This window comes from Botryllus schlosseri, chromosome 8 (genome assembly GCF_051294905.1).
Source record: "Botryllus schlosseri isolate E-star chromosome 8, Bs_hap1, whole genome shotgun sequence".
In the NCBI taxonomy this organism is placed as follows: domain Eukaryota; kingdom Metazoa; phylum Chordata; class Ascidiacea; order Stolidobranchia; family Styelidae; genus Botryllus; species Botryllus schlosseri.
This window is the reverse complement of record NC_137243.1, coordinates 9029105-9043221: the sequence shown is the minus strand read 5'-3', so window position 1 is coordinate 9043221 and position 14117 is coordinate 9029105. Positions and strand designations below refer to the sequence as shown.

General features: G+C 40.1%; 1 protein-coding gene across 1 annotated transcript; it reads right to left on the bottom strand.

Moving 5' to 3' along the window:
- Positions 1-1722: 1722 nt before the first annotated feature.
- On the bottom strand, positions 1723-12169 carry LOC145445348 (uncharacterized). The gene is made up of 4 exons (XM_080323543.1): positions 7751-12169; positions 5822-5969; positions 5330-5439; positions 1723-2153 (listed from the first exon to the last, which is right to left on the bottom strand). Exons 1-4 carry the CDS (start codon positions 8000-8002, stop codon positions 1830-1832), a joined length of 834 nt encoding a protein of 277 aa, XP_080179669.1. The 5' UTR covers positions 8003-12169; the 3' UTR covers positions 1723-1829.
- Positions 12170-14117: the final 1948 nt, after the last annotated feature.

Below are 14117 nucleotides of genomic sequence, written 5' to 3'. Positions count from 1 at the left end.
TGGGTAATAATATTACAATCACTTTCGTACTATCAATCCTCGAGATGTGCAGGATGAATTTCCAGACATTCTTAACAAGAAAAAAAAATTGTGGTAATACCCGCGCTATTCTCAATTCGCATTTCTTGAAGGCGTAATATTCTCTTCTGCTGGTCGCATTCCTACCACGGGACACAGATCGCACGCACTAGCCATTTCGGAGACTTAACATGAATATCAGGGGACAAATATGGCAAGGACTGGCCATTCCGGCGACTTAGCATGAATATCAGGGGACAAATATCGCAAGGACTATCCATTCCGGCGACTTAACATGATGATTATCGTGATGATCATGAATCACCATCGATTTTCTGAAATCGCGCATATCGTGTTGGCTGAAACTTTATAGGTTTTGTCGTGTCTTGGCGCCACCATTCCGGTACCATCGTCTCAAAATTGCGAATACAGTTACTATTAGGGATGGTGTGAACGTGAGGTTCACGTTCGCGTTCTGTGTGTGAACCTCGGAAATTTAGAGGTTCGCGTTCACAACAGAACCTTGGTAGGTTCTGGACTGTGAACCTTTTAGTAAATTGTAATTTTCACTCCAGTATAAGATCTTTGGCTCAAATTTATTGCATTTCAACTGCGGGCCACTCCATGCATGGTGCTGGCAGCATAAAAAATCAACGCTAAATGAGCATGCACCATGCACCTCGACAACCTTAAAAGTTTTACTTGCTTTGTTGCAAAAATTTTCTCGGAACAACCAGCTTTCCGTTTGTGAATACTTAGTGACTCTCTGCTGTGAGCTTGACCCGCAATCACACAACATCACGAGCGATATATACGTAGTCAGCGAATGATGCTTATTCAACCAATCAATGACATTGATATCGTCTTCTGATGTAAAAAATCGAACGGGCGTACGGGGTCAATCTTGACTTCATATCTTTACTGCATCATTAAAACCAAATCCATGCGATTAAGGTGCTTGCTACTGCTGCATAACTTGTTGTTGTTTGTGGTATCGGTAGCGAGTATAGAAACCCGTTGTACACTCTGCTCAATATCAATGTAGCAATACTTAGACTCCGAACACATTGTCCGGTCTGGCTAAGACCGTTAAGGCGTAAGCTTATATTCCATGGTAAGTCCTCGTCGAAATTGTTGGCAAAGCGACGGAATGTATTGATTTTATGCAATTATTATATCCTCTGAATACCGCGGTTGATTCATTTAGCGACGTTTAAAACGCCAATATGTACTTCAGCATTGTGGCATTATGTGGACCGAGTCTTCGCCAGGTCTCGTGTACATTAATATAGGTTATCACTTCATTGGAAGATAGGGTTGGAATTAGCAATATGACGTCACGTAACGTCACGAGGTTCACGTTCGTGTTCACACAGAACCTTTCAAAAAGGTTCGCGTTCACACGAACCTGAACCTTTCAGAGGTTCACACCATCCCTAGTTACTATAATGACAATATTAAACCTATTTTTTTGGAATGAGTTAACATATTAAAATGAACAATTGAATAAGGTAAATCGCGTGACGCAAGAATAAAAATTTCAAGTTGGATACATCTGCTCAAAACTGCTCAATTCTACTTTAATTTACGATTAATTTCGAAAATTGAAAAGACATATTGGGGGGCGGTGTAGCTTCTTTCGTTGCGCTCATTCCTCAAGGCACGTGAACGGCCAGCTTGGTATTGATTTGACTAAAACACGAGATTTGTGTATTGGTTTTAATATTGGATAGATATACAATTGAACACGATATTCTAATATTATAATGTTCAGTATCATATAGAGAGGTAGAACATAAAGGGTTGATCTGCTATCCTGACGGAGAAAAGGATAGCCAAATTCTTTGTAATAATCCTTTTGTTTGGTTACTCATAGCATTTGCGATGTTCATCGCTCCATATTTCATAGAACAGTAGGTGACTACTCCGGTCACTAGCGTCACTTTAATTAGAGACCAGAAAGCTTCTTTCCCAATCTGAATGGCTATTGGATCATCTTGAAGCTCTTGCGATATGTTACCACGAATATTTTTGTGCGGGAACGGACTTTCGGGAATTGGCACTTCCAGAAATCGACATAGAGGTTCCCATCCCTCAGTGCACTGATATATCAGAAGCTTATCTTTAGGAGCGGTCTGAAGAGAATATATACATATAAAGACGCACTTGATAATCTTATATTTCAACTTGAATGTTTCATAAATGCACTCATCCACAAATACCGAGCATTTTGCAAGTCGAAAGGTCAACGGTTTCACATGATTTGCTTGAGAGTCATGTTTAAAGGGTTTGGATGGCCATATAAAAATTATTAGTATCAGACTTTCCACCTTGCAATTTATAATATATCACCCTGAAATATACAAGTTTTGAAGACTGGTCGTTTCTGGTAGAGGCAAGTGATCATAGAATGATTTTGTTTCGCATGTGAAGGGTCGATCTACAGCTATCAATAGAATTTGATCATACATTCGATGATTAATGGTGAACTGGGGTGACTATTACATCCATGTTATCGATGGCGATTACGATTACAGAAAATCTCGAAATAGTCGATTACGATTCTGATAACATGGAAAGGTAATCACCATTACTCGCGATTCCATTCTATGTTGCCTTCTTGAACTATAAGCCTTGAACTCATATTATGAGACAATACAACGTTTGTGACAAGAAGACCTCATGGGTTTGGTGCCCTTTTTCAATAGGCCTTGTTTTCAGTGATGAGCATCGGAGCGGAGTCGGAGTGGATTCGGACTGGAGTTTTGCCGATTTTGTGACACTCAGATCCGGAGTCGGAGTTTACTACAGATATTTTTTCGGAGATTTTCGGAGTGTTGTAACTTTTGCCCCGATAGGGAAATGAACTTCATTTACACATTTAACGGCGTTCTCTCTGTGTGCTACCCTTGCTAGTTCCTTCCTGATGCCTGCAAGTACAATCTTGGATTTACTTTTCTTTCGTTCTGTTTCAGAGATACAACTAGTGATATTCTATTGCATAACTGTTCTCAGCGCAGCTGTAAATTTGGGATTCTTCGACAATGTTATTGAATAGCCTAACTCTACCGATATGGACGTTTCGGATACTTGACGAGATTCATCGGAGTATTTCGGAGTCTGAGATTGAGCTCTTCGGAGTCGGAGGGAGTTTTCCTCAGAGACTAAAGTTGTCGGAGGGATTCGGACTTCGGAGTCTCGAAAAGCACTATCCCCCTCTTCACTGCTTATTTTGTGAAGCGATACCGCGCTCGAAATTGTGTTGTTGTTCCTTAGGGTTTACAAATCTACTAGACGACGTTTCGGCACTCTGTTGGGGTTCGGCAGTCGTATCAGAATCATGCTCGTCCTCGCTCAATATAAACTCCAAAAAGTCCATATCAACATTAGCAGTCGCCCCAGTGTTGGGATCAAGTCACTGGCTCACTACCTTCGAGTCACAAGTCAATTCGACTCATTGCACATTTTGACTCGAGTCTAGTCCAGTCCCTTGATTATTAGAGGTGACTCGAGTCGAGTCAAGTCAAGTCAAGTCACGAGTTAAGTCAAAAAATCACACGAATTTTCGAAGTTCGGGTCATGATTCAAGCTTTTGCATTCTGCAAGATTAGTCAAGTACAGATTAGTTTGCTAATAATGATGAGCCGAGTAACGAATAACGAGTTAATTACACGTTAAACGGGGCGCTGCATATGGCTCGCATATACGTTGCGTAGCACTACTAGGCCGCGTCGGTGACTGACTAACAAATAGATGATATAATATGAAACTCGCATAGTTGAAGCGATATGATATGATAAAATACATAATCTATCTACACATACATACGATACAATTTATGCCTGAACCAATTGTTGAGGAGACATGTAAATGCATACTATATTGCAACTAATATATCAGTCCGTTTTACATTATGCAAGAGTCTGGTTATGATTGGCACTGAGCCGAAAAACTCTGCTACAGATAGAAAGCTACTAGTCTACGACAACGTAAGTTATAATATTTGTGCGGTCATCGTCGGTCAATTTATTTTCGACCTCAGGCTTTGCAATCATTGAGTGACTGGTTGCTCACATAGATCATATCAAGGTGTCGAGAACATGTACTGTACAAGTGTACATACAGGTACACTCGTACAGCAACCTAGTTGACACCGATTACTCGATGACTTGAAATTGACTCAGAAATTCTCTCGGGTCACGAGTCAAACCACCTTTTTGAGACGCCGAGTCAACTCCAGTCATTTTTGCAAAGAGACTCGAGTCAAGTCAAGTCATCAGAAAAATTTGACTCGAGTCATCCCGAAACTGTGAAGATCCAGTTCATTATATATTCCCGCCTTGGCGGACGTAACATTCTACCAGTATCCGAGTCTCACATAACGAAAAAATGATCCTATGAGTTTCGCTCGGCATGAAAAAGACGCGACGAGGGGGTAATGCAAATAATGCCTGCGTTATGAACGTTGTTGTAGTACGAAGCATACGATAATTGCTCGAAATATTCTCGATTCGAGTGCTACATTCTTTTCAGTATAAAGGCGCCAGAATAAGAGAACATCAAATTTTGTCATAATGGAACATCTCATACTTAGACATGCGTAGGCCTATAGCTACAATCCATATAATAGGGATAGGCCTATATATCGTGCGTACGTTGAAGGTGACGGCAAAGAACAAAACTGTCAAGATTTATTTCAGCATCAGTTTGTTTCTAATGTTTTGGTGTGGAAATAGTAATGTTTTATTTGGCGAGCATAAAATTGAAAATCTTTGTCTAGTGGGCACTAGGTATACGCATCTCCCATCAGCAACTTTCAAACTGCATTTATCTAAGCATAACCAAACCTCAAAAATTGCATTGCTATTTTAATACAGCCAGAGTGTTGTTGATTATCATCTTGCTTCTACGAAGTTGTGGTGCTGAGTGTGTTGATGATAAGCAATATGGCTTGGCGGTGGTTCTTGCAATCATCCTACAACATCGAATATCTGCGTACACTTTCTGAGGATAATTCGCAATAACGCAATGACGAACAGAGCAAATACTTAAGATGTAATAATGAACAGCGTAGTTTAAAAATCCTATGTATTCTTCCTTGATCAGGAATATTTTGTTCATGTCACAGTCCTTGTGAAAGGAAATAGACGAGTTACCGTTGTATTGCAGAGAAATCGATTATGCGAAATAATCGATTACGATCACTTCGGATTTTATTACAATTAGTGGAAAACTTTGGAAATGGAGTATCTAACTTGGTCATGAAATTGGCAGTGTATTATTGTTATACCTCTCTCAATATTACACCTACCGACATAACGTAGGCGTTGTGAGACCGGTATCCCTTTTTCGCCATTTGCTCATTCATCTTCGATTTCTTCCAGTAGGATTGATTGAAAGGACTGCCAAATACGACCATGCCTGCAAACGTTCAGCTCTATATAGTATATTTTAAAATACTATTATGCACGTATGTAATACATAGGTATAGCCTACGATATCATACTTCATCTAGTCTCCATAGTATGTGACCTTTCTAGTCTTGTTGGCCATGTTACTGAAACACAACTGGTCGACTTATTCAATTAGTAAGTCGACTGCAATCACCCGAAGACGGACGTCAAAAGTGTGATAGCGAGATTGAAAGCATATGTAGTGTGTAGATTGTGTAGAAGATAATATATGAAAAACATGCGAAATATACTAATATCGATATCGTGACACACACACACGGCCTAGCATGGCGATAAGCAGCATTGGAATATCTTGACTTATTGATAATACTACGAATATATGGTGCTACCTATAACGTTTAGTATTTCGCTCACGGCTCTTCGAAATGTCGGACTGAGAAGCTGCGTAATCTTATTCTGAAACTTGTCGTTCGCTTCCAACTGATGCAGCAAACTGTTCCACCAGATGTCTTCGTTTTCCCGCAAAGTAAGAATGATCTGGCAATCAGAAAAAGCATATTCACAATATTGGTTGCTCCCATTCTACCGGGTGAGTGCTGTGTTTTTACTCGGAGTGATGCGTATAGTGTCTGAAAATGTATAGATTATGAATTTGATCCAAGGTGAATCCTGACTTCGGCGTGCGTTTCTCGACCAATATATTTCAGTATCAACTATCATCTTGTCCACAACGATTTCTAGATTTGGCAGTTATAGTTCCTGAACATCTTCTATACCAGCGGTTCTCAACCGGGGGTCCGCGGACCCCTAGGGGTCCGCGAAGCAATTTCAGGGGGTCCGCGAGACCTCTAAATTTTTAGAATGGTTGATAACCTGATTTTTATATTATTTTTTTAATTTGAGAAAGCATGAGGCAGTTTCGCACCACAACTGCTTTAACCTCATGACTCATATCATCATAATAATCGTCTGACATGAACTATCGTAGTGTCGAAATTCATTTTCATTGCCAATTTTCCAATAACCTGCTAATAGAAACATATTGCTGTTTAGCGACGCTTTGTTGGGGTTTGTGGAAAAAATAAAAATATGGAGATAGTAACGTCAATCAGGGTGACTTCGTAATGTTTGCGAAACCTTCTCGATTTGAAGTTGTCAGTCTCATCAAATTAGTGAACAGTGGCTTGAAATAAAAATTTCCGAAGCATTTCCCTAATTTGTCCCATTGCCGGAATTGAAATCTCGCCACCAAACCCATTATATAATGTAATATACATAACCACTATTTGAACAGCTTCTTGGAGGTACAGAACCTCAATATACTATTGAATAGTATATTCATATTGAAATGAACCCGAATATTTTCGGCTGACATTCGTCATAAATTGGACAATGATATGCCAGCTCTTAAAGCTTGGCTATCAGATTTGGTGCATTCTTATTGCGGATGTCCTATCGACAAGGCTGGTTTTTTGATGACCCTGTCATCCATATCACCAGTTATATTGGTATGCAGCCTTGTCTTGTTAATGTTTAATTGTTCATGATCGAAAATGTTTCCTCGTAAATATATATATATATATATAAACCCGAACAGAACAAGTCGTTTCATGACAGTCTTTCTCAGGTTGGAAAACTTGGATCCATTCTTTGGCGCATAAAATGTGTCTATACTTTTAGATTAGGATTTCACTTTGACGGTAGAAACTCTCTGCGGGTCGACCCGAATCCGACCCGCGGCCCGTATGTTGCCCGTCGCTGCGCTGGATGCTGGGCGTGATATGTTCATAAAATGTATGTTTCCTCATTTTTGTGCCATAAATGTTGCGATCACACCAAAAGTATCTTCGGAAGCGTTATGCGTTAATATTGCATTAGCCTCCATCTATCTTTGCGGAAATGGTTTCCGGCACTCCTCGTTCATATCAAAACGAAGACGCGGATTTTCAAGATACGACCACGTACTTCAAGAAATACAGCAGCAAAATTAATAAAATAATACAAGGCTACCAATTTCTACATAAATAGCATCATGTTATTTTCAAGAATAATTATTATTTTGCTGTTTATCACAAGCCTACAGTTCATATTTGCACAAAACAGATGACGGTTGCACCATAATAGAGCTAAAATTCAACTAAAACTTGAGGGGGTCCGCGAGAGTCCGTGACGGTCAAAAGGGGTCCGCGAAGCCAAAAAGGTTGAGAACCACTGTTCTATACCATTGCTAATCTTAACTTCGTATATAGAAATGGATATCATTAATGAGGGTCATAAGCGATTACCTTTTTGACGACTACCGATGAATTGTCGCTCACCTTTGCATCGGGAAAGGCTTTATGTATCTCGTCCCAGAAAATGCAAGCCGGCACATCGACTATTGCGTCGACATCTTGATACATGCGACGGAAATCTTCGGTTGACCATCCCTTGTGCAATATGTCTATGTACTCATTTTGCGTCAGCACGAGGTGCTCTAAGGCGTCGTATACGACGAAACCTAGCTGCGATAGCGCGGCGTTCATCGACTTGGTACCTGTTTTCGGCAGCCCGGCCACAATCACCTTCATTTCGACACTTGATTGCGCACTACTCTCGTAAATTCAATGTCAAATCCGTATATCCTCTACTCCGGATTACAGCGATAAACTCAATGTAGCGTTTGAGAATTACAAGTAGTGGCTGTAGTAAGCTAGCGTCTCGTAAAACGAAGGATTCTATGCAATAACAACAAATCGATTACAATGGAAATAGTTTACTTATTCGTTGTGTGCGCAGTTGTGTAAAGATTGGTCGCTATGGTCAGTTATATCATATCAATTGGCAAGAGTTGGCAAATTATGTGACATTACCTGAACTCATATGCAACTAATATGTGAATTATGTATTGAATTGGTCGCGACGAAAGGTTTCTTGAATTATTTTACTATGCGACAGCAGTGTTTGTATCAAGTCACTATTACGCTCAAGAGAGATATGATATTCTTTTTCGCCTGCACCATCGAATTGCCTTGAGGACGGAGTTGCGATAGGGCCGTGAGGTCATCTAGTCTGCGCCCCTGTTTTTTACTCCTCCATGCTATCCGTGATTGCTGAGTGCCTAGCAGGATAGCTGCGGATACCAATTTTCGAGTCTTTGGTATGATCCGGCCGGGGATCGAACCCACGACCTACCGATTGAGAAGCCGGTCGCATAACTATTACACTATCTCGCTACGCTACGTAAATACTATTTTATTCAAATCCAAATTTTTCGACGGCAATAACTTCACCTCCACTGGTTGGAATTGAATCCAATTTGGTGATCACCGTTCCTATAAACAGCCTAACACTTTCATGGAGTAAACAGAAAATTTTCAAATTTTTTGATATCTATTTTTATATAATGAATAGAAACGTTCTTCTCCTGTAGCAATGCGGCTACTGGTTGGAATTGAACCAATTTTGGTGTGTAGGCTTAAATTAGGTAACCTAACAATTTTATCAAGTAGCCAGTAGGATTTGAGAAAAAAATCATTTTTGAAGACCCCTAGTGTACACTGTACACTGTACAGCAGGGGTTCTCAACCCGCGGCCCGCAGACGTTTATTTTGCGGCCCACGTTATCTTTGATGAACGCAATTACTACTGGCACACCATGGTATTGTTACATATTAATTTAGCTACTTAGCTCTCTTATCGCGCCGTCTCTGTTTCGTTTGATTACTGATTCTTTTATGTGTAATGGTTTCTTGATATATGCTCGAGTTTAAATTGTTATTGTATTGAATCGGTAGTCGGCTACACCAGTGCTTCCCAATGTGTGCGATATTGCTCTCAGTGGGCGATTTTGAGAAACAAGGGGCGAAAATATTAAAAGCGGCGAATGGGCGAAAATCTTAGAACGTCCAGTGAGAGATATTTATTTAATATGGTCAAAAATACACGTGAAGTCGGCTTATTCTTCACATGACGCGAAAAAAGTCAACTCAACGGAAAGTAGACGCGGAAACCGTTTTTCCGAGCACCTACCACCTCGTAAAAATGGCCTTTTTTAGTAATTTCCCGATTATATGTCCTACTTTTCGGATCCGTATATATGGGGAGGGTGGGGCGAAAATTTGTGTAAAGATTGATAAGGGGGCGATGAGTCGAAAAAAATTGGGAACCACTGGACTGGACTCCTGATCAAGAGAACCCCGCTGCGTAGTACACTTTTGAAGAGTGTTTCATCACTCACCGCGAATGGTTTTAATATAAACAAAAACATGTAACGAGAAATCATACGGCGGAAACTGGGTTTGTAATTGTAACTCTGAGTGGAATAATGTATTTGCGTTGTGAGATATATAAACTGAAAACCGATGTGTCATATTTGTCGAGGAACAGTTGTCGTAACGAAGCGTAGAAGCTTAAAATTATATCACGACAGTTACTTCTCGAGTTACGCATATCACCTGATCTTAGAAAACATATTGCTAGCTAGGTATCAAGCCCAGCAATCCATATTTTGAAGCATTGTTAAAATTGCCGACGACGTTGCAGACGCATCAGCGTTCAAAATTGATTGAAATATCGCTAAATCCAAGAAATCTATCACTGAGAGCTCAGAGTTTGTTTGTTTGATATTTATGATAGTGTTTCGACTACCTTGGTCATGTTACACCACACCGATATTCTTTCTTTTGATTCCGTATTTACCGACTTGTAACCTGGCCCAAAGTGGTCAAAGTGATATTGGCCTCCGTAACGAAGAAGTTACCGTAATTTTATACTTGCTCGATCACGCATAAAAACACACATAGCTTGGTTCTCTGGTGGGATGATTTGAAGGTGCATATACCGACATGGCAACGAATGCAATGCACGCTCCATCAAGGGATTTACTTGCCTCGCTGGAGGATACATATTCTCGCAAAAAACAGCAACTGTAAACTACGAACGTTGTGAATTAATGATTAGGGATGCATAAACATGCAGTAAATGCCTGTATACGACTGGTAAATAGGTTACAGTCGCCTAATTTAATTGTAGGCCACAAATACATGGTGATAATGTTCTGCGACCCGCAGCGTCTTTTGCTGTTAAAATGCGACCCGTTATACAACGGAAGTTGAGAACCCCTGCTGTACAGTGTACAATCCGCCGGCAAAGTTGCGCTGATAACGAAATTGCAGACATGCAGCAAACCAGAAATAACCAACAACCAACAAACCAACAATTACACGATGCGCTAATCATACCTAAATACCCAGATTCGGCAATGGCAACGAGCACAATTTGTTCAGACGCGGGCATAAGTCCTAATCAAAAAGATACATAAACACAAACAATATTACACGTCACAAGTCACAAGTCGTTTCCAGTCATTGTAATCTTTGAGTTTACACGATGGGCAAACTTTCAGATAATATTTCCAGCTTTAATTCTCATAGATATGATGTATTATATTTACGCATGGCTGAGATGATATAAGTATGCAAGTCAATGCTAATCAACGCAATTGTGGGGGACTAACGAAGTTGTTTTGTATGTGATATCTCTGCTGATGGAACAAACATTATCGAAAAATTAAACCGAAATGGAATCCAGTAAGCTAAATAAAGAATTAGTATTTATCACATGGCTTTGCGAAGTGGTATGTTTGATGAGTTCAAAATTACTTAGAAAATATGTCTGTGTTTCACGAGTCTTTCTATATTACTATTCTTCACATAAACGCTGAGTCGAAGTCAAGACTAGGATCCGAAAACGTGTCGCAACTCCCACTCATACTCAGCGATTTATATAATTAGTATAATATCTAGTACGTTAATTTAAATTAAATGATTTTTTCTGCATGAAACAACAGATGCCGCGGCATAGGGCCACAACTGCTATTGTAACAGAAGAAACCTTGACGTAATTGGCATCACGAACATTTCACAACGTTTCGACACCTTCCTATCTGATCATTGAATCGAAATCATGTGGTGTGTTGATCGAATAAAATTGTTGGTTCAGATGCAGTAAATACCTACTTTACACGGGGAACACTGAATGTAATTCGAGAGAATATGAGACAAAGATGACGAAGCATGAATTTTATGGAAGTACACTTGATCTCATAAGGAACAAGTGCATTTAACACAAATATAATTTGACGTGTAAGCGAAAAAAAGTTGGTGTAATTGTAGAGTGGAGTATTCTGAACTTGAAGTTATTAATGTAGAATACGTGTACCAATAATACTTGCCAGAAACAAACAAAAATGACGACGGGAATAAGTCGTCGGCCATTTTGATTAAAGCAAAGTTTGAACTCGCCTGTTAGTGATTCACGGCAAACACATATTTCAAACTAACGTCTAAACGCTTAACGGGCGAGGCAAATTCAGGAAGATATCAGGGATCAAATTTCATAATCGATGCCAGCTGGTAACTCGGATGAGAAGCGACGAACCATCGTTACAGCAAAGTTAATATGACGACGTGCGGGCGACTCTTAATTTACCAAAGTAATGTGACCTGTAGTTGTATTTTGACCCTTTTTAAACTCCGCAATTTTGCAACTATTCGGTGAAAGAAAACATAAAGTTAACTCGACGTTGAATTTCAATAAATTCACCTCAGGAAAATCAACAATAGTCCAGGATTCTAAACTCGCACTAAATTCGGGTGATCAACGCCGTGTGGTAACAATCGTTGGCATATGATGTCGCATGTATTTGACACAGCGCGCAAGAATATATGTATTCTGGTTTCGCCCGTACAAAGAATAAGATACAAATTATTCGTGCGGTACTCTCTATGCTATAATCCAGTTTAGGAGAGCCTCGAATGAATTTCGTGTGCGCATAATGAAACAACAGCGCCCGCTGGCGACCTAAAGAAATATATGGGCAAAAGTTGCCCTTTTAATAAAATAGGGGGGCTATTTGTGATGCGCTAGGTCGTCGCTTCGACCAATTATGGGCCAGCCAAGCTAAGGTCGTACAGGGTATGCCTCTGACGCCTAAAAACACTAGGATCCCGGAGTTCCAGCTAGGCTTCGCATGAAAACCCGAATTGAAGAATTCTTGTTGTTAGACGTTGTTGTGCGTGGGTTGCTGAGTAAGCTTGTAAAAGGACTGACAACCCAAAGGTAATGTATTTCCCTGAGCGGGGGAAAGGTGATTGCAGCGAGCGAGGTACTGAAATGTATTGGGTTGGCACAAAATCAAAAAGGGCGACCGATGTTTCTATCCAAATAAGGAGCCGAGGCCGAATCGTGACACTTAGTCATTTCTGCTCGTGCACGAAGTCGTTATAATGGGTCATTTATAATGATGAGGGAGATTAACTCGCACACGAAGCTGTGCCATTTTGGTAGCTGATAGAGCCGAAAACAATTAGTTAATGGCCGCGGCTGGAGCACGAACTGTGATTCATAAAAAGAATAAAAAGAAAATAACTCATCACGAACTGGGCCCGAAACTTATAGCCAGCTCTTGGCAGGGAAGTCCTTGTTTGTTTTTGAAACAGAAATGCATATAAGCAGCCTCGAATCACCATCTATCCAGTCCAATTCGGACTCCAACACGAAGCGGAGGAATTGAAGCTTAGACAGACCGCATCTACGCACGGACGAGGCTGGCATTGTTGCACCGAGGTTACGTCATCGAAGATCAGAGCGTATGTAATTTAAGTTTATTCAGTATTTGATTCAAGATAAATGACCAATTAATTTGTCCAACACCCAGTTGGCAAAGTGTAGGGACTTTGCATCATCATGCAATCATGCATACTTCGAAAATTCAATTTGGCTTGAATGATGACTTGACGGTACTTGGCTGGGCTCGGGTCGAAATGTGTAATGTCTCAAGGGGACTCGTGACTCGAAGGTAGTGGTTTGATCTCCACACTGTTCTGAGGTCACAAGAGTTTATGGTTATAGCTATTCTTGAACACAGTGCAACTGTATAAAAAGTGATAGTCGTTTTGAATTCAAATAAAGGGAACGCTGAAAGACAGAGAGGGTCCGAATTATATGACAATTGCTAAATAAAAGAAAAACTGACTTATGGATGATATCAGCAGAGGTGGCCAAAGTAGTCAAGAAAGCTACTTAAGAAGAAGTAGGAGTAGCGACGGAAAAATCTACTCAAGTACAAGTAGAAGTACTTCTTCAATAAGCCACCTAAAACTACTTGAAGTAGAAGTAGAATTAACTGACTTTATATCTACTCAAGTAAGTAAGTAGTTTTGAAAACAGTCTTAATTCGTTCGCATGGACTGTCAAAAGCTGCGAATTGAGCTATGCGGCCCGTGCAGGGAGCTTGATTCGTATTGATGCATCCCAGGAGGTATTAACTTTCGACATAATAACTATTGTTTCGCATCATGGGATGCAAATTATAGTACTGATATGAAAATGCGATACTTATCTTTTGTTTACTAGAGCATCCCGTTTTTAGAGAATATCATGGGATGGCGCCCTACCCCATATTATAAGGCCCCAAGTTTAGGCGAAGAGCAATACGTAGAAATGTATCGGATATGGTTACATCACCTTGCGTGATTATTATACGTTAATAACAAATATTGTGGATCGCAAAAGTTATGTTTAGTGTCGGCTAGTTTTATTTTCGGAAAATAGAGGCATTACTACACATGTGTTTATGCTTTAGCATCTATGAAAGTAAAAGTATGATACTCGCAATTAAAATGAAATACAAATACCACTTCT

Bases quoted from the DNA above. Each gene is read 5' to 3' on its own strand.
- LOC145445348 (XM_080323543.1), bottom strand. From the start codon at position 8,002: ATGAAGGTGATTGTGGCCGGGCTGCCGAAAACAGGTACCAAGTCGATG. The intron at 5,970-7,750 runs GTGAGCGACAAT...TCTGATTGCCAG, and splicing joins AAGCCTTTCCCGATGCAAAG to ATCATTCTTACTTTGCGGGA. The intron at 2,154-5,329 runs GTAGGTGTAATA...TATTCTCTTCAG, and splicing joins ACAACGCCTACGTTATGTCG to ACCGCTCCTAAAGATAAGCT.